General features: G+C 40.9%; 1 protein-coding gene across 1 annotated transcript in view; it reads left to right on the forward strand.

Moving 5' to 3' along the window:
- The window catches only part of KBTBD12 (kelch repeat and BTB domain containing 12), a 33,151-nt gene extending 26,805 nt beyond the window's left edge, over positions 1 to 6,346 (forward strand). The window contains exon 5 of the mRNA XM_050904696.1: positions 3,618 to 6,346. Within this exon, the coding sequence (XP_050760653.1) occupies positions 3,618 to 3,787 (170 nt within the window). The 3' untranslated portion in view covers positions 3,788 to 6,346. The remainder of the gene's footprint in view (positions 1 to 3,617) is intronic.
- The last annotated feature ends 15,795 nt before the right edge of the window (positions 6,347 to 22,141 follow it).

The raw sequence follows: 22,141 nt of genomic DNA on the forward strand, positions 1-22,141 counted from the left end.
TATTTGCATATATGAAATATGATTTTAGCATTTATAAATTAAACATTTTCAGGTATAACTCACGTTCTTTCACTAGGAAAAGATGGGCTCGTAGGCTCAGAGTTAGCCTCCAGTCTGCACTTGTACATCAAAAAGGCATAACTATACCAAAAGAGCTCTGACTTTCTTTTAACATATCACAGTTTCTTGTGGGGATAAATTTAGGCTGGAATTAATGTTCCCTATGCTGGTTTAGCCTTTTCCTTTCCTGAATAGGAATAAACCATACTGCTATAAACACTGTTTTACTGCTTGAAAAGGATCTGCATTAGGGTTAGGTTGGTACTACTGAATAATTCTAATATAAAGTGGTTTAACTCCTATGCAGAAAAACATAGTGTAAAGAAAGTTTCTTAAAACTTCTCATGGTTAAACAAGAATGTGCAGAAAAATACTGCCTCATTTGGTAGAAAAAATGAAAGCATTTGGAAAGGAGTGAAATCCTTTCATTAGGTAAGGTGGTTGTCTGGTAAGTGATGCAGAATAATGCTGTGTATGACAGGGAGTTCTGTGGGGTGGCTTTTTAAGCAGGTAATCTGTGTAATACAGCCAATTTCTTTTTGTAGATGTCACATTATTCTCCTGTAAGCAAAACAGGCTGCTAAGATACTGCCTTAAAAAAAAAAATGCAATTAAATAAGGTGAACCAATGAGGGAGAATCTGGAATTATTTGCACCTTCAGGCTTAATCTTTATTGGGATTCAAGCCTGAATCCAACATTACAGCGTGGAATCAAAGGTGCTATTCTCTTTGAAAAACATTACCTTTTCTATTGTCCTAACCAAGAAAAATTAAAAAAAAAAAAAGGCTTAAGAATTGGGTGTTTTACCTCACTTCTCTTTTAAAAAGAAAGGGAGGATGTAATATTTTTTTTCTGAAGTATGACTGTATTTTGAGCACTGCTTTTCCTCACATGAACTTTCTCATCCGAAGGATGCTGCTTCCTTTCATATTAAACAAGACTAGAGAAATGATTGCTTCCCTTATTCCAACAACATACTCTTTTTATCTCCCAAGGGTTAAGAGTTAACTAACACTCCATGTGCTGGAAAGCAGAATTTGTAGAGTGGAACAAAACCAGTTACAACATCCCACAAAAAAGGGAAACAAGGGACACTGAAGGTTGTGAGTCACCAGGGTCAGGAAAAAACACAGCAAGGCTTGTAAGGAAGGGTTGCTGAATCTGCCTTTGATGTTTTAATTATGATTTTTTTTTCTGAAGCATTGCAATCACCCACAGAATGTCTCAGTTCCAGTGTTTGATTTCCCCCCCCCCCCCCGATTGTCTCATTTTAGTTATCATCCATGCCAAAGAAAATCCAGGCATAAAAATTTATTGCATAAAGGAGATGATCTAATAATAAATACAGGGACTGGAGCCTCCCATGTCACAGCTTAGGTCTGATTGTGTCTCCTTATTTGCCTCTTAGGAAAAACCTGTCTACTCTTGCAGGGTCATACAGAAATGAGCTCTTTGCTGGTACTGGCACATGTTCTTTGTTTGCAGTTTGTCAGTCATGCCTTCTCTCTTCACATGTAACTGGGTTTTTTAGCAGTTTGCTGTCTTCTCTCTTGGATGGGCGCAGCTTTCCTACGTATCATTATTCTCCTTTAATATCCAGGTTCAATAAGCAAACCATCATGACTATTGTTTCACTTCCTGTGAACAGCAGAAAGGAATGGAACAAAGACTATTCAGATGAGGCTAAATCCTGAAACCTTACCCAAATTTTACTCAAGCAAGCTCCCAGAGATCTATGAAAGTCCCAAAGGTCTGGATTTGGACCAACAAAAATTATGCCACAATTAATTGTGACACAACTGAGGGGAAAATGAGTACGGGCTGTGGACTGTGGGGTAGAAACACTGTGCTGCGCTCCTTTATCAGGTGAGAGAGGGGGCAGAGATGGTGAATGGTTGGTGAGCGGTTTCCTTAGATAAACATGACAAAAATGTACAGAAATTTCCATAAAGCTGAGACATCTACAACTCCCGTGCATGTGCAGGACCTGCAGTAAACAGAACTGTCCCGAATCAGCTCAGCAAGGAAACCGATCCTGGGAGGGGAGGAAGTCTTGTTTCCATCTGACCTCCCCATGTCCTGAAGCTACTTGCAGAGGAGCCCTAGGGGTATTTTAAATCCCATGACACTACATCATCATAACATCAGCACCAATTTTGCATGGAATGTAAACCATGACAGCACCATCTTGGGGGTACTAAACCCCCAGGGTTGCTGTCCTCCGGAGTAATATGTGGTCTGTCTTTCCAACATGAGAAACAATATATGCCTCTGGATGCTCTTCTGTATTTCATTCTTTTCCCCTTCTTCAATCCTTTGCTGTCTGTTCCACAGAAGGGCAGTGTCCAAACAATGAGATGCAATTGATAGATGTGAAGGATAGGGTTGTTTGTTGTTGTTTTTTTTGGTTTTTGGGGTTTTTTTGGGTTTTTTTTAAAGCTTTCTAGAAGGGAGAGCTGAATGGGAACCTCAGTCTGGACCCTGTGAAGTTTAGCCTGTCACCAGTCTTTTAAGACTCAATAAAACAGTGTTGAGTATTCAATGTTTCTTGCTATGATGGTTCTTATCCTGGTACTTGTGAAGTGGCTGTGCTTGGAAATCTCTGAGATCTGGCTTCTAATACATCTATCCAGAAATTCATCAGAAGGAAGCTGACAGCAAAGCACGTGCATGTCCTCAGTTCAAAGTAAGAAAAGTTTAGATTAAGGTTATTTGCTGTGAGAAAGCAACTTTAAGATGAAAAGAAAAAGTGAGCAGAAATGAAAGACACTTTTTATTTTTAGGAGAGAACTTGGCTTTGAGTAACAGTCGCTGGAGAGGTCAGGACTTTTGTTAGCAAAGAAAGGTTTTGCGTTCTTATAAGAAGTTTAATATAGCACTGCTGGTTGACAACTATGGTTCTCTGCTGCACGGTGATTCTTTCATTATTTTTTGTTAGTCTCAGTAAAAAACTTCTTGTCTTGAGATTGGCTGTGATTTAATGACATTCTTCTAACCTGGCTGTTCATGACAAATTCCTCAGAACTTCAGAACAGCTAAAGTACATTTAAAGCCCTGGAGGTTTCTTGCTGTCTTTATTTCTCCCCAGATCACAGGATGTCCAGACTTCGCACCCAAGAAAAGCCATAGTATTGGAGCGCTTCCAGGAGCCTGAGAGCTGCATTTTAGTTGGGGCAAAGAAAACACAACATACTGCATGTAGGCATACTCATTAACAATAGGCAATACTCTGTCTCTAAAAGATAAGCATTTGACAACCGATTGCACAATGAAATGCCACCTGCATACTTGTACCAAGATGGAGCACTTTATGCTTTTGTCCCTGCAGCTGCACCTGGAGCCCAGAGTGTGAGGACTGAATACACTGTGCAGATCTCCATCTGCAGTATTTCATTTGCTATACGTTGACAACTCGCATGCTCTTCGAACAGTGTAGCTATTAGTACCACAGAAATTACCTTTTCATTGCCACCTTACAGAAGGGTCATAATAACAACTGCACAAACCTCTTTGATCCTGTTTGACTTGACTTCTGTTGTTGCTTCTGTTTTTCAGCTCGTCACGAAGTTATCACTAAAGAGATCCTCGAGCTGGATACGTGGGAGAACCAGTGGAACGTGGTGGCCATCAACGTCCTCATGCACGACAGCTATGATGTTTGCCTTGTTGCTAGGCTGAACCCGCGGGATCTTATCCCTCCTCCTCCGGATTTAGTGGACCAATAGAAGTTCAGTGACTCTCAGTGCTGCCAGATTCTGCAGAAACTGAAGAATTTGGAGAGACAAATGCTGCATTGGCTCTGGATGACAGCTGAGTCCCACAGAGAGGAGCCAGCAATACATGCTTAAGGACAGAATTGCCGTTGAGCTGCGCTTCTCAAACGATGCTTAATTTGCTAATACTGGTACTCTGGACTACTGTGATTGAAAGTGGAGGTTGCCCAGCCTTTGTGTGTGGCTCTTCATCTTCCATCTGGCTGTGCAAGCTCCAGTGTTGGGTGCAGCCTGGGCTTCTGGGACCCTTAGCCTCACAGGCACAGTGGCAGCCCAGGGCTCATTTCACAGCAGAGCATGACATATGAAGGAAAGCTCTAGCCAGGGAAATCTCTCCTTTGCTGTTCATCCCACCTGGTTCTACTAGCCTGCCGAGGAGGCTAAGAAATATATTGTCAGCTGATGAAAACCAGTCCAGCTGTACCAAAGGGCCAGACTGTACCTGACTGATGCAGGAGCAGAAGGAAAACAGAGAAAAGCCTTTGTTTTAAACAAAAAAACATTAGCCGAGATTCATTAGCCAAGTATACCAGCTACTGCAAATATTATCTAACCCACAGACAGAACAGTCAAGAGATCCTGTCTTTGCCAACAGAGCTGAGCCTGTGCTAGTAGAAAACTAGTCTTTTGGCAACAAGTCACAAGTGAGTCTTCCAGCAGTGTTAGTAGGCAGCCTGTACCAAAGACAAGAAGAATCCTAAATTTTCACATAGATCCTACCTGTTACAAGGTCTGGTGTGACCAGAACCTTAAAGCTCAGTTAGAAAACCCTCTTCCTTTGAGAGATGGAGAAGGGGATGTAAACTAAAAAGTAATAAATGAGACCAGTATTATCTGCATATCAGCTCTGCAGCTACAGGGAAAGGATAGATGTGCTAAACAATAAATGTTTATGTAACAGTAGCTGTTTTTATAGAAGTAGCTTTAATGAAGTAGCATAAGGTAAATTCTCTACCAACAGAATTGGCTATAATCATGGGGAAGAGGAATTATTCAAACAGTGTTTCTTAAGGCAGTGTTAGCCTTTATAGGGCTTGAAGACAGTAGGTTAGAGAGAAAATTGTTACCAGTACTGCTATCCCATTTGAATTACCAATAACTATTCATCAGTTCTCTGGTGCCTAACTTATAGTGTATCTGTCTGTCACTGCCTGGGCAGTATGGAGAAGAGAACTGGAAATCTCAGTTGTGCTCTTGGGCCAAAATTGCAAATGATAGTACGCTGCAATGCAGAGTGAATGTCAGAGGCAAACACTAACAGTAAACTATGATATAGTACAAGAATGATCATTATCAGCAAGAAGTTGCTTTTGATGGCTACAAAAGCAGCAACAAAACTGGAAGGAAATAATCGGCAAAGAAATGAGGGAATCCATCAGGTAGTTCATCCGTAGTTACTTGCGGGATTTGCACTTCAGAGCATCTCCGTTTTCTTTTTCAATCACGTTTTAGGCTGCAAAAATGCCAGCTGGTGGGGTTTTTTTTGCCCGCAATGCTTATGGCAGAGAGAGATGGAGAGGATGACCCAAAAGCCCTTTCCCAATTCTGACTTTTCTGATTCATGAACTATTATCTAAAATATCCAGTGGGAATATTAAGCTGTCATATAAAAACAATCAGCAGGAAGGTCACTAAAGTTTACCTGATAACTATAGTAGGACACTGAGGACTGCTCAGACAACAAGGGAGTTGGAGGGGAGGAAACTAAGGAAAACATGTAGAAAAGGAGTAAATCTGTGAGCCTTACAGCTAATCTCTTGTCTCCCTTTATGTTTCCCAAGCAGAATGAGTGTCACAGCCTAAACACATACTCTTGTGTTTGTATCATTTCTGTATCATCCAGTCATTCTTTTTTCTTTCCAGTGTTCATATGCAGGCCATCATCTGTCTAGAACAGAGTTGTGACAAGCATGAACTTCAGTGGTGCAAATCAGCGACAGGTTCCTGGAGTCTTAACCACTCTGGTCGCTAAATGCAGTTGTAGGTATAAGATCAAGGAGGCAAACTCTGCTTTAATGTGTTTTTAAACAAAATCAGTAGAAAGTTCTTCTGATTAACCATCCAATATTGGAAACTCTTTTTTTAACTTTCGTTGTTCCTGTAAAGTAAAGGTAATCTTGTTCTAATTTCTCTACAGAGCTCTCAAGGCAGCTGGAAGCAATGGTCTTGAGCATCAGCTAAGTGTTTCCTTGTGAAACTCCGAATTCTGCAACTGTATCTACTGATTTTGCTTCTTTCACCTTTTTTGTTTTAAGGAAGAATGTTTTAAAGGGTATTTTTGTCTTCGGTCTCTGCTCTGTGGTCTATTCCTGACAATTCAAATCCTGCTGCGATTTAAAGCCTGAGTTAATGTACTGGATTTCACTCTCTGAAAGACAGTCTGCTTGGAATATTTCAAGGGGAGAAGCAAAACTTTTACAGGCTTTCATTAGTCATATTTGAACATATATGTGGAACACGGCTGAGATTCCTCTATTAAACTTTTATTCCAGTAGTGAGCTGGCTGTTTCTTTCCCACTTCATATGTTTTGCTTTTTAGACTGTTATTTAATGAGCTGGATGGAAGGAAAGTATGTACTCTGAGGTCTGTCTTGATAACCAAGGAGAGTAATTGCATATGTTTTATATACTGGCCTTGCAATCAGCTAGCTTGAGCTGTAGTGAGCAGTTAACAGGTTTTTCTTTGCGTACCACTGGCAAGTGTCCTGCCCTCACGTGCATCGAGCATCGCCTTTCCTGCTGCCCACAGCAGCAGGGTCTGACAGCTCGTGTGGGACTCTTGTGTGTCCACGTCTCTCTGTTTCTGCCCAAGTCCAAATGTCCAGCACTATATATCTAGCAGGGAATTGTTTTCTTCTGCATTAAATATCTAGAATCGGGGCATAAACTTCTTAATTTTGTGTGGGCCCCATGTAGTTCATGGTTTGCCCTTGGGGTGACTACAATTTCTAAACCAATACTTGGAAATGAAATCTTGACTGAGGAAGGAAGGAAGAAGCAGAAAGCACGCTTATTGAGAGGTATAGATCTCAGCCAAAATCCTTCTGAGAGTATGTGAATACTGCCTGTCTGATATGTCCATGGGTAGTCTCACATTGCTGGGAAAGTCCTTAAGAGTCTTAATTTCTTCTATTACAGAATATGCATTCCCCAAGCTTGTGACTTTCACTGAAATAATAGTTTACTTCAGCCCCTTTCTGTCTGAGCAGTAGTTAGCTGAGCATTTAATCAAGGCTGTCTTGGTATCATCCATAATTCTAAAATGCAAACAAAGCAGTGCTGGCAAGCTACTGACTATTTAAATGAATGGGGGGATTATTAAGCAAAGGCATACACTTCAGTTTCACTTGAAATGCTGAAGTACCTCACTAGTTGCCAAATATGAAGAAAAATGTTGGAGAGGTAGCTGGTCACGTGGCACACGGAGTAAAGCAAAAAATGAAATGCTATAAAAAGCTAATTGAAGCTCTCCATTTTTATCCCCAGCTACTGTTTTATTTTGAAATTGTCCATGTATAACTGATTTCATAAGGATCCCTGTAGATCTCTCATCTCTGTGTTCATACATGTGGTCATAGGAACTGCCCACATATGTAAACCATCAGGTATCTGACTACCCACCCTTACATACCACTACTGTGACTGCCTGTGGCTCAGTCCCTGCCCCTGCCAGGCAAACACACACATACATTTTGCATGTGTGCAATATTGAAATTTATGGGGCAGTTTCTGTATTGTGTTCCAGCTGTATTGTGCCACTCAGGAAGCCTTGATTTGCCAACAGAAAATTGCCTTGGTGCACACAGAGCTGTCAGCTTCTCTACCAGCACTCCCAAAGATGCTCCACCTAAGAGGCTGAGGGAGCATCAAAATCGAGAGACTGGCAACACAGATGAGAGGTGCTCCCAGGATGTTACAACGTGCAGCAGAGCCAAGATGGGGTGGAACAATCCTCCCCATCTCTTCCTAGGGAGGGTTCAGATGTAAAAGGATTTGGCCCTGGATCTTCATCTTATATTTTTTCCTCTATTTGAAATGTGTAATGAGATCTTTGATCACCTGAAAAGCAATGAAAACAAATGCTAGAATAATATATATTTTTTTAATGTTAAAATGTGTTCATGAAGATCTATATTGTTTTTCTGCTGATCTGGAAGACAATGACATTCTTTTAATAAGCTGTTTACCTAGTGATTGCTATCTTAGCTACAGCGATGGTCTCTTTCACAGGCTGCTCTCCTAATGGATTACATAGCTCCTCTGAAAATTTGTTTCATGAATCACAATGCTTTGAATCACCAGGTCAGAATTTCAGTGACTCTTTTGCAAATTTCTGTGGCTCTCCCTACAGCTTTTCAAGTGGACTCTAGCTTCAGCTTCAAAGAAAAGCTATTTTACCCCCAGTTGTGCTCAGCTGGAACTAGTACATTTGCAATTTACCATCATTTGACATGTAGAGGTTGAAAGCAAAGGAAATATTGGAAAATGGCTAAAATATACATAGAATGTATGTGGAAGTACACTTTCCTTCTTTTCTTGGTGAATGTCTCCTCTGTGTTTACTGCCCTGCCTGGGTGTCTGACGGAATGATTTACTAATAACCTATGATTGCAGCCACAGTAAAGGCCACGCTGGGGCTACGAGTTTGTGCTGCCAGAGCAGAGAGAATCAGCATGGTGCAGAGCTGTGGCTCCTGACAGGCTGGCCTGCCTCGCCATAAGAAATTACCTTCAAATGAAAATGCATTTAAGTGTTCCAGGATGTATACTCCTATGTTTTATATACATACGTATAACATTATTTTTAGAAGTTCTTTACTGACAGCAGTAAGATCCTTTTTTAACACATACCTGGCAACTCTGTCTTCTGCATAGCTCATCAAAGTACTTCAAAAAAAGTGCTGGTCTTTAAATATATAGAACTATTCCAGGCTTCAAGTCAAAAAGAACCTTAAATTCCTTGCTAAGCTAAGGAACAACTGGGGAAATCTTTTAGTCCTTGCCTATGTCTCCTTCCTTCTCCAATTTTTTGCTGGCTGTAGCGCTCCCCTCAGAAGTTCAGAGTCCTCTTGAAAGCTTTGTGCAGGTCTGTTCTGTTTCTCTTCCCCTAACCCCATTTCTGCCTCAGCCCGCTTGCCTGACCAGCCCTTAAGCTCCTTCTTTTCCCCTTCAGTTCCCCAGAAGATGGGAACAGCCACTTGAGGTGTTCCCCAGGCTCCACACTTCTCAGAAGCCTATTGCTCCAGCAATAAATCAGCTTTGAAGGACAGAAGGAAGGCCATACCAGCTCCCTGGATTTGAGGACACTCATCTTTGAGCAGGTTCTAGCCCCAACCCAAATTCTGTGGTTCAGTCTCATTGCAAATAAAACCTGCCTGCTCTGCAATGTTGCTGGTCCTCTGGCTATGAGCGGGATTGGAAGGCAGGTGACCTGCATTCTACTTAGTCTTGCCGCTGTCTCGCTGTGTGACGCTGGTAAGTTTGACATTAAATGCCTTGCATACTGTGCGTGCCATAGCTGTAACGATTGCAGGCACAATCCATTATCATTATCTCTGATTCCTGAACACTACTTGCTACAAAAACTGTCTGAAGCACAGAGGGAGGCGTCTTCATTATTGCATTATAGAGCTCATGTCTTAAAGCCAGATTTCCTCCTGCAGTTTCAGGCAGGCCAGGTTTCACTAAAGAACCTGGTCTCTAATTTATCAGGTTTTAGTATTGGTATTTTTTCTTCACTTTGTCTTTTTCTAGTCATTCTTTATAAGAATGCGAGTGACTTCACCAGCTTTTCTACGAAATGCATTATCCAAACTGGCCTCCCGAGGCCGCTGGCTTTTCATTACCAGGGTCGAAGTACTGCCACTAAGTCAGCTGCACTACTTTATTTTCTCATTCAGCAACTTCATAGTAGAGGAAATGTATTTCATCCATACATACAGTAATGTGAGAGGAAACCACTTCCCACATACACAAATTCCTGACTCATTCCTTTCAAACGTGGCTGAAACAACTGCTGAATCCTAACATAAAAAGCTATGATACCCATTCAATAGCCTTTTCCAGGCTTTCCAGTATGAGGAGGAGGATCACAGGGAAATGCCTTGTAGCTAGAGCACAGATTGGAAATTTGAACCCCTGGGGTTTGTTTCCAGTTCAATTACTCTGTTTACTAGTCTTGGGCATCTGGTCTCTGTGCCTAGGTTCACCCATGTAAAATAGTTATAATAATACATCTCTATTCATTTTGTGGGTCTGCCTTGCTGTGTCTTTAGGGGGGGTGGCTCACAGATGTCTGTAATGTCATGTTGAGATCCAGAGATCAAAAACTGTTATACAATGGTAGAATAATAACATTATTGCACTGCTGTCATCTCCCTGATTTTTGGTAACACGGTTGTCCATAGCATTCAGAAACTGAGCCTTTCTGGGAAAGGAGAGACTGGATGTTTGCAGCTAACAAGGGTATTTTGTTTACTCCTTCATAGAAAAGCAACAAGAGATATCTAACTGTGTAATACGTTAAGCAGAAGAAGAAACCTAAAGCTTATTGCTTGTGCCTTCATAGCTAGTCACTTCTACACAGGCAGAACTAATCTCAGCAAATTGAGAGGTCACTAATTGAGGCTAAATTTGAACAGTAGTAATTAGAAGAATGAGTGAACTGTATTTTTCTCAGAGCAGATTTGATTTAATAAATTATGCCGCTTAGATAGCCACAGTTGCTATGAAGCAAAAAAGAGAAGGTGCTTTACAGAAGTGTAGTAGATTTACTGAGTAACTGAGACCTGAATTTAGATGATCTACCACAGCTTTGATAGGGAAGATTCAACTCTCCGGGGATTCCCATAACGAATCTGTGATGCATTTAACTAGCCACTAAAAGGCACTGTTGCATCCAAGGAATCACCTACAGAATATGCATAAGAGGGTTTTAGGATATTGCTAAAGTGTAAACAACGTGGCGTCTACTTGCTGAGTTACTGAACTGATACTAGAGATTGTGTTGCCTTCCCCACCAGTGTGCATGAGTAAATAATGTTAGTTGAACTGACAAGTAATTTATAATACATAAGGCCTGAGATTCCAAAAATCTTTTAGGTTAAGACAAGTTTTGCAGGGTAGAGAACGGTTGTTACTAGGCAGACAGTGAGATATACTGGCACTTCCCTGCAAAACAACAAAATAAATAAATGCAGTTATTTTGCAGGACAGCACTGATCAGAAAGCTGCCTAATTGCTTTGTTTTCTTTTAATAGGTTAGACTGGAAGCCTGAGTGCAACAGCTAGTTGGCAACCTTTAAAAAAATCAGAGTGAGTTACACAATAAAAATAAAAAATAGGACAGATCCTTCTCTCACACTAGTGTAAGTCAAGTATAACTATTTTTTAAGTCAGTGATGAGGCAAAGGTGTGAGAAGATGCCCAGACCTAAGACCTACCTAAAAATCTCTCTCCACTCCAGGGGAGGCTTACAGTGTTAGGATTTCACCCTTCTACTGAGGATGAAAAGGCAACGAAGTGAAAGATGAGATGTGAGAGACTGGTAATGGAGACCTGGACCTTTCTTTCTAGCCATAAGGTCATACATAGTGCAGATCAAGAGCTGCTGAAAGTTACTCCCTGTAGATGGCTGTCTACTGACCACTGCTAAGCATGTTACTATATGGCAATCCCATATTTAATGGACAGAGAATCAAACTGCTAGAAAACCCCCATTATCATGGCTGGCCTCCCTGCTGGGACCCTGAATAGCAAGGTCAATGTCTAAATAACCTGTAATATTCACCCTCCAGTCTCCAGATGATTCCTGTTAGCAGTGTTAAAGATACCAGGCAAAGGAATTTTGCACTAGTTTTGTTGACACCCATAAGAGAGAGAGATACAACAAAGATTTAAGGTAAGTCAAACCAAGGCAGTGGCGAAGAGAAGGGGAAGAACTCCCAAACCTCGTCTTTAAAACCATTTCAGATGTGCCTGTTCCATTTATTCTTCATGCTGCCCCTACTCTCAGTTAATTCACTGCAGCAATACCTCATTAAAAACAAAGGAAGCTGTTCTTTATTTAAGGTCAGTTCAAATCCTACAGGAAGAAAGCCCATATTTAATCTAGGTCCCAAATGTCATATCAGACATTTCAGTGTCTATCATTTGTGTCTATTTTAATACATGCCCCCAGAATGACAGGCTAGATGCTCAGACTGCTATCTCCGTAAGGTCTCTCTGAGATAACGTGTTTGAATTCTACTCTTGATTACAATGACAGTCACCCAGAATACGACAGCATCTACCTAACTATATTGCCCCCAAAAAACAGATACCCTTTGCATTTCCTAGAAGGCAAACCAATGAAAGGACTGATCTTGCTACGTATTATACGCAGAGATGGCGATCACTACTCTAATGCATACAGAAATAACGACACGCCTAAATCCATAGTCCTCTTAAATAGCCAAGATTAAAATTGCAGTGGTGAATATTGTACTCTGTGACAGTTGGTGGCATGGGCTCTCTCTTCCTTTTTGCCTTTAAGAAGGATCACAGCAAAGGACTTTGCATGGATCTTGTCCCACAGAATTGTACTAAGCCGTGTGCTATTCATAGGACAGGTCTTTCCAGATTGCAGTGAAGTCTTAAATTCTAGCTTATATCCAGAAGATACAAAGGTTAAAGGGTTCTTAATATCCTTATTCCTTGCCGCATCCTTCAGTAATGATGCCTTTTAAGGTTGCGTTGCCCACTTAACTACTTAAACAGTCTACAACAACATAAAGTGCACAGGGAAAGGTAAGAAGATAAAAAAGTAAAGAAGAAAAGTGGCCTTTAAAAGTGTCTGATAGATTCCCGCTCCTCTCTTCTCTCAGCTGGGACACACCTGCACTTAGGTGTATGTTGATAGCAAAGCTATAGCCATATTGCAGTTGTGAGATGTGATTTTAAGCTGAATAGATGTACCCAAGCCAGATCTAATGATTAGCAATGAAGATTCAATAGTCCAGGTGTCAGCTGCCCTAGCAGTTCAGTGGGATCTCTAGCTGGCTTGGACAACCCATGCTGAAGCCCAAGCTGTTACGTGCTCACTGCTCTCATTAATTATCAGTCTCAACTAAAGCTAACTAAGGTATTCACTCACGTTGCAGTCAGAACTCCTAAGCGAGTATGAAAAAGACTAAATCTGTAGTTCAGCTGCAGAACTTGAAAAAGTCTTTGGCAGCCAGATTATTTCGTAGTCCATGTTGCCATGAAGCTACAAAATTGCCCGTACTGGCACAGCACAAAGAGAGGCATAGAGACAGGAACAAGTGCCCGCTAATGGGTGTGTGGTATGGCAGCTGCTTGTGCCAGCACCGCCGCTTGCAAATTCACCCATCAAACTGTGCCTTAATGCACTAGCGTTCACCTCAGCTCTGAAGCTAGCCCACTATAAAGCCTGCTCTTTGGAGTGCTTTAAGGGGACAAATAGTCAAAGACTATACAAAGATTGATAATTGCTGCAAAGCCTTGTCATGACTAATGCATTAATAGCTTACTGCTTGATGGCTTCTCGTGCTCTTACACAAAGATGCCAAATAGCATGTGAACAAAACCATGGGATAGGAAGTTCACCGTCTTTCCAGTATTCATAGCTGATAAAACCTTCCTAAAGGTTTTCATTAAGTACTTTTCAAAATGGATTAAGAATCCACCCCTGCTCAGCGCTGCAGTACGGAGCAGTCATCTGATGCACAAAATAAATTATCTTGCCAGGAAATTTGCTGTACTAATGCTGCTGTCCTAAGCAGCTCAATCTTTAATCTGATTTCTTTGTTTCTTATTTCAGGCAAGCCACTGTAACAGAAATGTTCAGTAAAGACTGCTAAGCCACTTGGCAAGTCTATAAAACTCAGGCGTGTTAGCTATTCTCTTGCTCTTCCCAGCTGGCCAGGGTCCTGCTCACTTGCAGTTAAGGAGGACTTTAATGTGCTTGTACTACTATGATATTGCACAGATCAGCTTTTAGTTACTGTTTTATTTTCCTAGCTGAGCTAGGTAAATATTGATAAAGACTTATATGGGTTACTTTTATAAGGAAAGTAAATCTTTATAAGCAAAAATTCAAAGTGAAGCTGTAGCTCGCTTTTTTGGAACCATCTGTGCACTGTGTATTTAACCATATTTCTGTCATTATTGGATTTACTGGATACATTTTATGAAGTGCATTAGGAGATCCATAGGGATGTGATCCACTCAGAGGATGTGACCCAGCAGGATTTTTGGCCAATGATTGTAATAGGCACAGGATCAAACCAAGCCTGTCATCCTGTTAGCATTTACAAAAGCCTTCTCTGAGATCAAGAGATAAATAGTAATCAAAAGTCGATTAAAAAGAAGTGATATGTTGTGAGTAATTTATATCTAGTTTGGACTTAAACTGCAATTTTTAGAAGGAAAGAAAGCTATCAAGAAAATACTTTGTATACCCAACCTGAATACAAACCTGAAATTATCCAGCTGCTGAAAGTCACTGTTGTTCCACTGAAAAATATGGGTGGATGAATTCTAGAGAAGGAACCAACTATGGGGAATAACAGTATAGAAATCATAACATAAAACCCACTGTTGAACCATCCACAAAGATCATCTGCTCTATTTAAATTACAGTAGGTTTTTGAGGGGCATTTGTTAAAAAATCTACACTAAATTTCATGTCAATAAAACAGTTGAGACAAAACTGGAGTCAAAGAAGAGTGGAAATATAGCTGCCTGGGGACTGCCCGCAGTCAGACTGCAGAAGTGCTGGTCACTGGGTTAATGACACAGTGAAACCCTTTTGTAGTACGGGAAAAGAAAATCCATTAGAAAAACCTACAGAGACATCTAGCTCTATTACCTAACATCTGCAGTTGTCTGCCATACAGTGCTATATTATGGAGATAAGAAAGCATGATAAAAATGTTATAATAACCTTTAAAAATGGGAGACTGGAAGTAAAATGCTGTTTTTACTTGCAAAGTGTTTCTCATGCAAGCGTCCCTGGGAGATGTTTTATAATAAAGTTTGAATGAAATACAATAAAAATCAAATTAAAGCTCATTCACTGTATACCAAACAGAACAGCTCAGGTTTCAGCTTTGGTTTTAAAGCCAGGAAGAGAATTTACTTGATGAATTGCTGCTGCTGCTGCTGCTCAGAATTCCAAAAAAGAAAAAGACAATAGCTCAAAAGGTAATTTACAAACAGTTTGGATTTAAAAGCTGATGTTGTAAAGAGATCAAAAGTGAAAGACTCAAAGAATTATTCAGCAAGCTGCAAATAGCCATAAAATAAACAGAATTCAGTTCTATTCCAGGATCAAAAGCATAATTTTACATGTACAGCATTTTCTTTTCAAGTATGCATATGATAATTACTGCATGCAAAAATATTAATGTATTCCATGTTTCATTTGCATGAAAAAGTTATGCAATTACAAGCAAAGCTCAGCCCCCACTTTGTGTGCATCACAACAGTACACATTCATGTACAAATGAAGAGTGTAACTCTATGTCACTGTGTGCATGAGGTTATTCAAATTCAACATCCAAACATTGATTTGAAAAACAACAGCCTGTGCAGATGCAGAAGTCCAATGTCCATGTTGTTATTTTTTTGACTAGTCAGAACGTTCCAGCTGGACTAAAGGGATCCAGCATCATTTACGATTCGATGACTTGAAAACCAGACAGCCTCCTCTGATTGGTATTTTTCCATTCCCAAATAGAGGTCCAATGTGTTTTTAGCATGAAAGGTATTTTTGCTGATGCCTCATAAAATTCTAGATGAAATTAATGCTCTGTGCCAAAAGCTGTCTCCGCAAAGGTGTGAAAGCTCTCTCAGAAGGTTAATAGCAATGATTTCTGGTCCTGGCCAACTTCCACATAGTGACTGTTAAAATAAAGCTGGCAGTGATTTTTATGTAAATGAGTCTATTATCAGAACTATATGTATCTGGTTACTAGACTATAGGCACTTAGGGGAAATTGGTATCAATATTTCCAAGACAAGCACTTTTTCCCTTAATGTTCCAAACACTGTTGTTTGGGTTTTTTTTCTCTAAACAATAGTTCCATGTCAATAGTTTGATGATTAAAAAACCAGATCATATAAGCAAAAGCTAGATCTTAATCCCTAGAAATATGAACATGTTTGGGTTAGCTCTATTATAATTTTTTACAGAATCCAGTTAGATAAGTCCCAGTAAAACAAGTAAGGCATGAAAAATAATCATTCGGGGGGGGTGCTGTTGCATAAAAAAATATGTTGGAGACTTCAAAAACTTTAAAAAAGGCAGGAAGAGAACACGTGGGAAGCATTTAGATGTTAAAAAGAGACTTTAACCTTGTATTAGCTGTGGGCCTTTCAGTCTTGCTGAAATATTCACCTGTTGGTTCACCATGAACTGGTATAAGTTGTAGGCTGTCAGCTGAGAACCAGCCATTATCAATCTAGTCTGGAGTTCTGCGGCCAGCAGTAGCCAACACCGCATCCCTCGGGGAAGGATGTAAAAACTCTTCGTTCTTCTTGCATATGTTTCAACTGTCCATATTGCACGTACTGACAGTGGCAAGTATCTGCCTGACCTTGTTTGCTGATGTGCATAATTTTACCATAATTTGTCATAATTTGTCCCCCTCGTGGCACATTTTAGCAAACAGAAGGTAGCTTTATTACAGAGCTTTTTCTGAATCAATAGCACTGCTATCGTTGCAAAACTACATGCTACATTTTGTTTCTACTTGAAATATTGAGGCTTCACTTGAAGATACAGGATGAAATGCTGGTCCTATTGAAGTTTTGTTGTTGTTTTTTGACAAGATCAGGGTTTAGCCACTGGCTCTTTGTGTTACACAAATGCATGTTATATAGGTGGTCTGTCTTATCAGAGCCAGAAATCAGGATCCCAGTTATTGAGAAAGCACTGCTGTAATACTGCCAGCTAAGAGCATGGCTGATTAAAGTTACGGTATTATGAAGTATTTTAGATACCTTATTAAGTATTGCCATAAACGCACAGAATAAAGTGATGTTCTAGGAGCGCCTGGGTGAACAAATTGGAGAAATAGGGGTGTGAGTCATAACAGGAGTTCAGGATTCAAAACATTTCATGCAAAGCAGTATAAAGACGTTCAGTTAACCTCTCATGTCCTGATAATGATGTTGGAAATTCTTTTGTGCGTTGCAATATTGGACTTATGCCTGGTGGGAAAGCTAAGCTTACTTCTTTTGATGTATCTAGGGCAATTCTATTTAATCAGTGGTTTGGGTATCTCATTTTAGATATCTAAATTGAAATTTTTTTGGAAATACCTACAGTTATGAAACACCCTGTGATCTTCAGGATAGGATAAAATTTTGCATTTCTTACCCATCCGGACTTAGGAGAGATGAATTTCATGCCTTATAGAAATAGCAGGTTTCATCTTTTAGAATGCATTTCTTCAACTGGAAATCAGCTAGACTAGAAGGAATTTACATTTTTTAAAGCCCCTTCTATTAAGGAATCAGAGGGTTTGATTGGCTAGAAAAAAATTAATTCACTCATTTCTTTGTTTCAACTAGACAGAAAGACCTTTTCACACAGCATCTCCCATTGTCCTGTACCTCTCATTGCCCTGTAATAAAGTTCAAATCTATGTAAGAAAATGTTATTCCATGATTCTTCAACTAGAAATGTGGCTCTCAACATCTCCCCACTACAGAAGATTCCTGTCTGCCTTTTGGCATGCTGCTTCAGGCTTCTCAGGCAAGCTGGGAGATCATTTCCTGAGTACAGACTACAAGGGAAACTCTAGCTCTGTTGAAATCAATGGAGTTTGGCTGTTGGCCTTAAAGGAGCTAGCAGTTAAGTCTCTTTTAGGTTAGCAGCATAGTAAACAATTTGGTTTAGAAATGTTGTCTACTCAGGGGTCCCTGAAGGTCAACCTTGTGTCCACACTCACCTGCCATTCAGACCATGAGCTTCCACTTGGGACCTGAATTGTTTCACGCATGCTACTGCCTCTAGAGCCCATCTACCTGGGTAAATAAATCGGTAAGGACATCTGACAAGCAACTGTCAAACAGCCTGAGAGACAGCATGGGGGTGGCAGGCAAAGGGGAGGTAAAGCATGTCACGGTTGTGGTTGCTCTGGAATGCTCTGTCAGAGCATTGGAGATACAGCTGCGACATCTGAACACAATTGCACGGAGCTCCCCATGCGCCGATCTCTTCGGGGAGCCTCACTGAAGTGAAGGGATCTCTAACAGTATAGCTATACTATGCAGAGAAAGAGATCACAGTGATCTCCTGAAGTATCGCAGACCTGAGCACTGTGTGGGGCACTGGGATCTATCTGCAGGAAGCTCCTTGCAGGACTGCGGACTGTATCTATATTACACTTAGCACAAGGACTTCTGGTCCTGAATGGGACCCTTGGGCACTGATGCACTATAACAATTAAATAATGATAGTAATAAACTTCCCTACACAGTTGTGTACATGTCATGCAAGCTGAGATGGCATCATAGGTAAAGCAGTTCTTCCACCTTGTGGTTAGACAGACTGCTACTGGCAGAGTTTGTACATCAGAAGTCACAGACCGCATACGAATCCTGCCATTAAACAGACCCACCGCACAAGGGGCTCTTGCTGTCACAGGACCCCTCTTGCAGACCAATGCTACAAATATTAACCATCCCTATTTTGTAAGGTGAACGTTCGAGTGTGTGTGTATACTTACACACGTGCGTACACACGAATGGATTTGTAATGCCCTCTAGCGATCCCAGCCCGCAGATGCTATGAGACCTGGTGTAACAACAGCTAGCGTGTCTCCTTTATCCTCCTTGGTAAAAAAAGGCCTTTATTCAATGCAACATGCAAGCTTTGACACACTGATAAAATGCACTGGTGTGGGAACAGAGTGTGAGTATGTCACAGACGTGGAAAATGTGATCTCTTCAAATAGAGACTATAGCCAGTTTCTGCGAGCAATGCCACTAGAACTAAAAGGAACCATTTGGAGGCAGTGAAAAATTAATCTATTTTCTGCTTTTTACCTCTGGCTAGTGAAGCAATCATACAGTCTTTGTTGTTTGCATCAGGGTACAATTCAGCACAACTGGGTCCAGCGTGTGTAGTCAGTCACCACAGAGTGAAGCCCGATTTCAAAAGCAGTAATTAAATGTCAACTTCGTACTAATGCAATAGAGGTGTATTAAGATATATAATTTTGCAGTAAATGCTGAAGATTTGCACTGTGTGCACAGTGGAACACGCTGGCTAACAAACTTCAGAGCCAGTAAGTGAATATTAATGTTTTTAATGGTCCTAAATTACACTATTTCCGAAGCAGGATGAACTTGGTTATATAAGAGGGACTGATTTGGTTCAAAGAAGACTAGCAAAACATGAAAAGAACAAGCTGTTTAAAATCTACGTCTGCTTCTCAGATGTTGCTGTTCTCTAAAGAGCTGTTTATTAATTACATGCTATCCTCCTCCTCCTCATCATCATTCCAGTTGTACCAGCTGGCACCACTCTAAACTGAGTCCTCTTGCAATAGTAGGTGCTTCCCAAACACAATGTAAAAATCAGCCCTAGTGTATCAAATTCCTTTTTTGTCACTCAGTCTGCAATTGGCTGCCAAAATAGTTCCCCAAGATAAACCGGCAAAGTCAGGGAGTCACATCAGGCCAAAATTTGACCCAGTGTCTCACATGGCTTTACTGTGATAATTCCCCAATAACTGTATCTTCAGTTTCTTTTGCTCTTCTGTTCTGCAGAGTGACAGCTGATTATACAAAGGAGCTGAACTTGGCTCCTCTCTCTCTATTTTTTTACTTCAGTTGGCTAAAGAGGGTTTTTTTCACTGTAAGGTCCTAAGAAAGCTAGCTTTCATCAACCATTTTTTCTACCTAGAATTGAACTTCAGTAGCAAATTTCAGCTGTAGGACTGTACCCTCTGCGCTCCAAATGTAAAGTTGTTCAGACCCAGAATGGACAAAATAGAGATGTAAGCAAAAACTAATGAGTTTTCAGCTTCCATGTCTAAGTACACAATTCTATGTAATTATAAGGTTCATTTTTTTACAGTAGGAAACCAAATTACCTTATTGTCCACAATTATTTTAAAAAACAAGAGGAACCCAAGAAGTCTGACAGGGGGCCACACAAAAAATAACAGTCTATTAAATATTTTTACCTATTCTTATGGCACAGATAAAGGCTACTAGCACAAAAAGCACGTGTGACTGTATCCCACAAAGCCAATTTTTAAGGGTAGACTTATCACCGTGGAAGGGACATAGATGAGACCCTAGAAGACTGACATTATCTATTTGTCAAAAGAGCAATTACAGTAGGAACAGTAGATTGACAAGCTTCCCCTCAGACTCTTTCAAAAATGCCTGAGCTTGATTCAGAGATAACACCTTTGAGAAGACACCTTTAGTCTTCATGTGTGGAATTAATCTCTTCTAACATCAGATGTCTAAAATATAGGTATCTAGTCTGAAGTGGTCACCTTAGTTCCATCTATAATCACTAGAGATAGATACCTCTGGAGGATGATTCATCTAATCTGAAAACAGATGTGTAAGACAGGTAGAGTGAATATTTCTCCAGAGGTGTCCACTTGTACTTCCATTGACCACAGAGAGTCTAGACAACTACCTCAACACCTGACTTCTAAAGGGCTAAAAGCAGATGAGCCATTTAGATAAGGATAAAGCCATGTTACCCTTTCTAACATAGCAGTGATCTGGCATAGGGATGTTATCAGCACCTCTCACAATAGTTTGCCTTATTTTAATAAATTCAGCAAATTCTGGCATTTCATTGCATGCTTCTACCATTGATCCCCTGGATCACTGCTGTTGCTTCCTTGCCCGGACTTCCACAAAACCACTGCTAGTTCTTCCTTCTTTTCCACATACCAGCTCTGGTAAACCAGGCACAGTGCCCACGTTAGTAAGTCAAAATGACCTTATCAAATCAACTCTGCAAGACAGCATGTCAGTTGGAAAGCAGTTGCTTTATCTCTAATTAGAAATGGGTGGGTTAAAACTAGTTTTCATAAACTGGATGTTTTGAAATAAGCTGCGCTGGACAAGAACCGACTAAAACATTCTCACACCCATTGGTAGATGTCTTCAATAAGTCCTAGAGGAGATCCATGGTTTCAGAAGCCTGGAGAAGGGCAAATATACTGTCCACGGATTTAAAAAAAAAGGGGGGGGGGGGGGAAACAGGAAATGGGAATTAGGACTAGTCTTTTAAAATTAATCTCAGAAAAGTAGGGATCAAATAATCAAACAAAGCATACCTAAGTACCTAGAAAATAACAGGGAGATTTGTGGAAGCCACTACGGGTTTCACAGAGCCTACATGCTGACTTTAATTGCTTTGTATTAACAACTCTATTTGCTTTTATCTTTCCTCTTTTTACCTTTTGTTTTCAGACCGGTGATAACTCCCTCTATAAAGGCCTGGAAAGCACACAGGACATTATGTGACTCTCAGAAAGAAACACCTTCAGCAATAAGTCAATGTGAGTACGTTTAATTTGTTGGTGCTCCTGGGGTGATACAGTGACATGTTGACATACCATGACTTCTTTGACACACAGTACAATGTTTCACATTTTCACCAATGTTTCATATTTTATTAGAAGCCCAGCTCGATCTGGGTGTGTTAAACCCAGCCTCAGGTGCGCAGTGACTGTGTGACACCACTGGCTGCCATTTTGTGTGGGGGGTGCAGGGAGTTTCTTACTGCAGAGAAAGGCCTAAAACATTCCACTATAAAAATACAAAAGCAGAAAATAAATTCTAAGTCTTTACTTATGTATTTATCTGTTGAAATCTCTTAAACCAACGTTACGATTTCTGGTGGCTAAAATATGCCTTCCTCAAAATAACCTACGACCTCAACACCTCGCCACGGCCCTTCCCAGGTGCCAGCCCTACACCTCATTAAGATGGCGGCCAGGGGGACCAAGACTACAACTCCCAGCAAGCCGCGCGCCACTCGTCATCTGATTGGTTGCATAAACCCGCGGGGAGCCAATAAGCATCAGGGGCCCTCCGCCCTCCTTGGAGGGTGTCGGTCACTCTAGCAGCAGTGCATGATGGGAGTTGTAGGCGCTTTGCCGTCGCGGCGGCGGGGACGGCGATTTCTGGGGGACGGGGCGGGCGACGACGCTTGCGCAGTGGCGGCGGCGCCCGGCGAACCCGGCGCGTGGCAGGAAGCGGAAGTGGGTCGGCCGGGATCAATCCCTGACGTGTCTCTCTGAGGCAGCTGCCGCCG

Source organism: Gymnogyps californianus, chromosome 13 (assembly GCF_018139145.2).
Source record: "Gymnogyps californianus isolate 813 chromosome 13, ASM1813914v2, whole genome shotgun sequence".
Taxonomy (NCBI): Eukaryota; Metazoa; Chordata; class Aves; order Accipitriformes; family Cathartidae; genus Gymnogyps; species Gymnogyps californianus.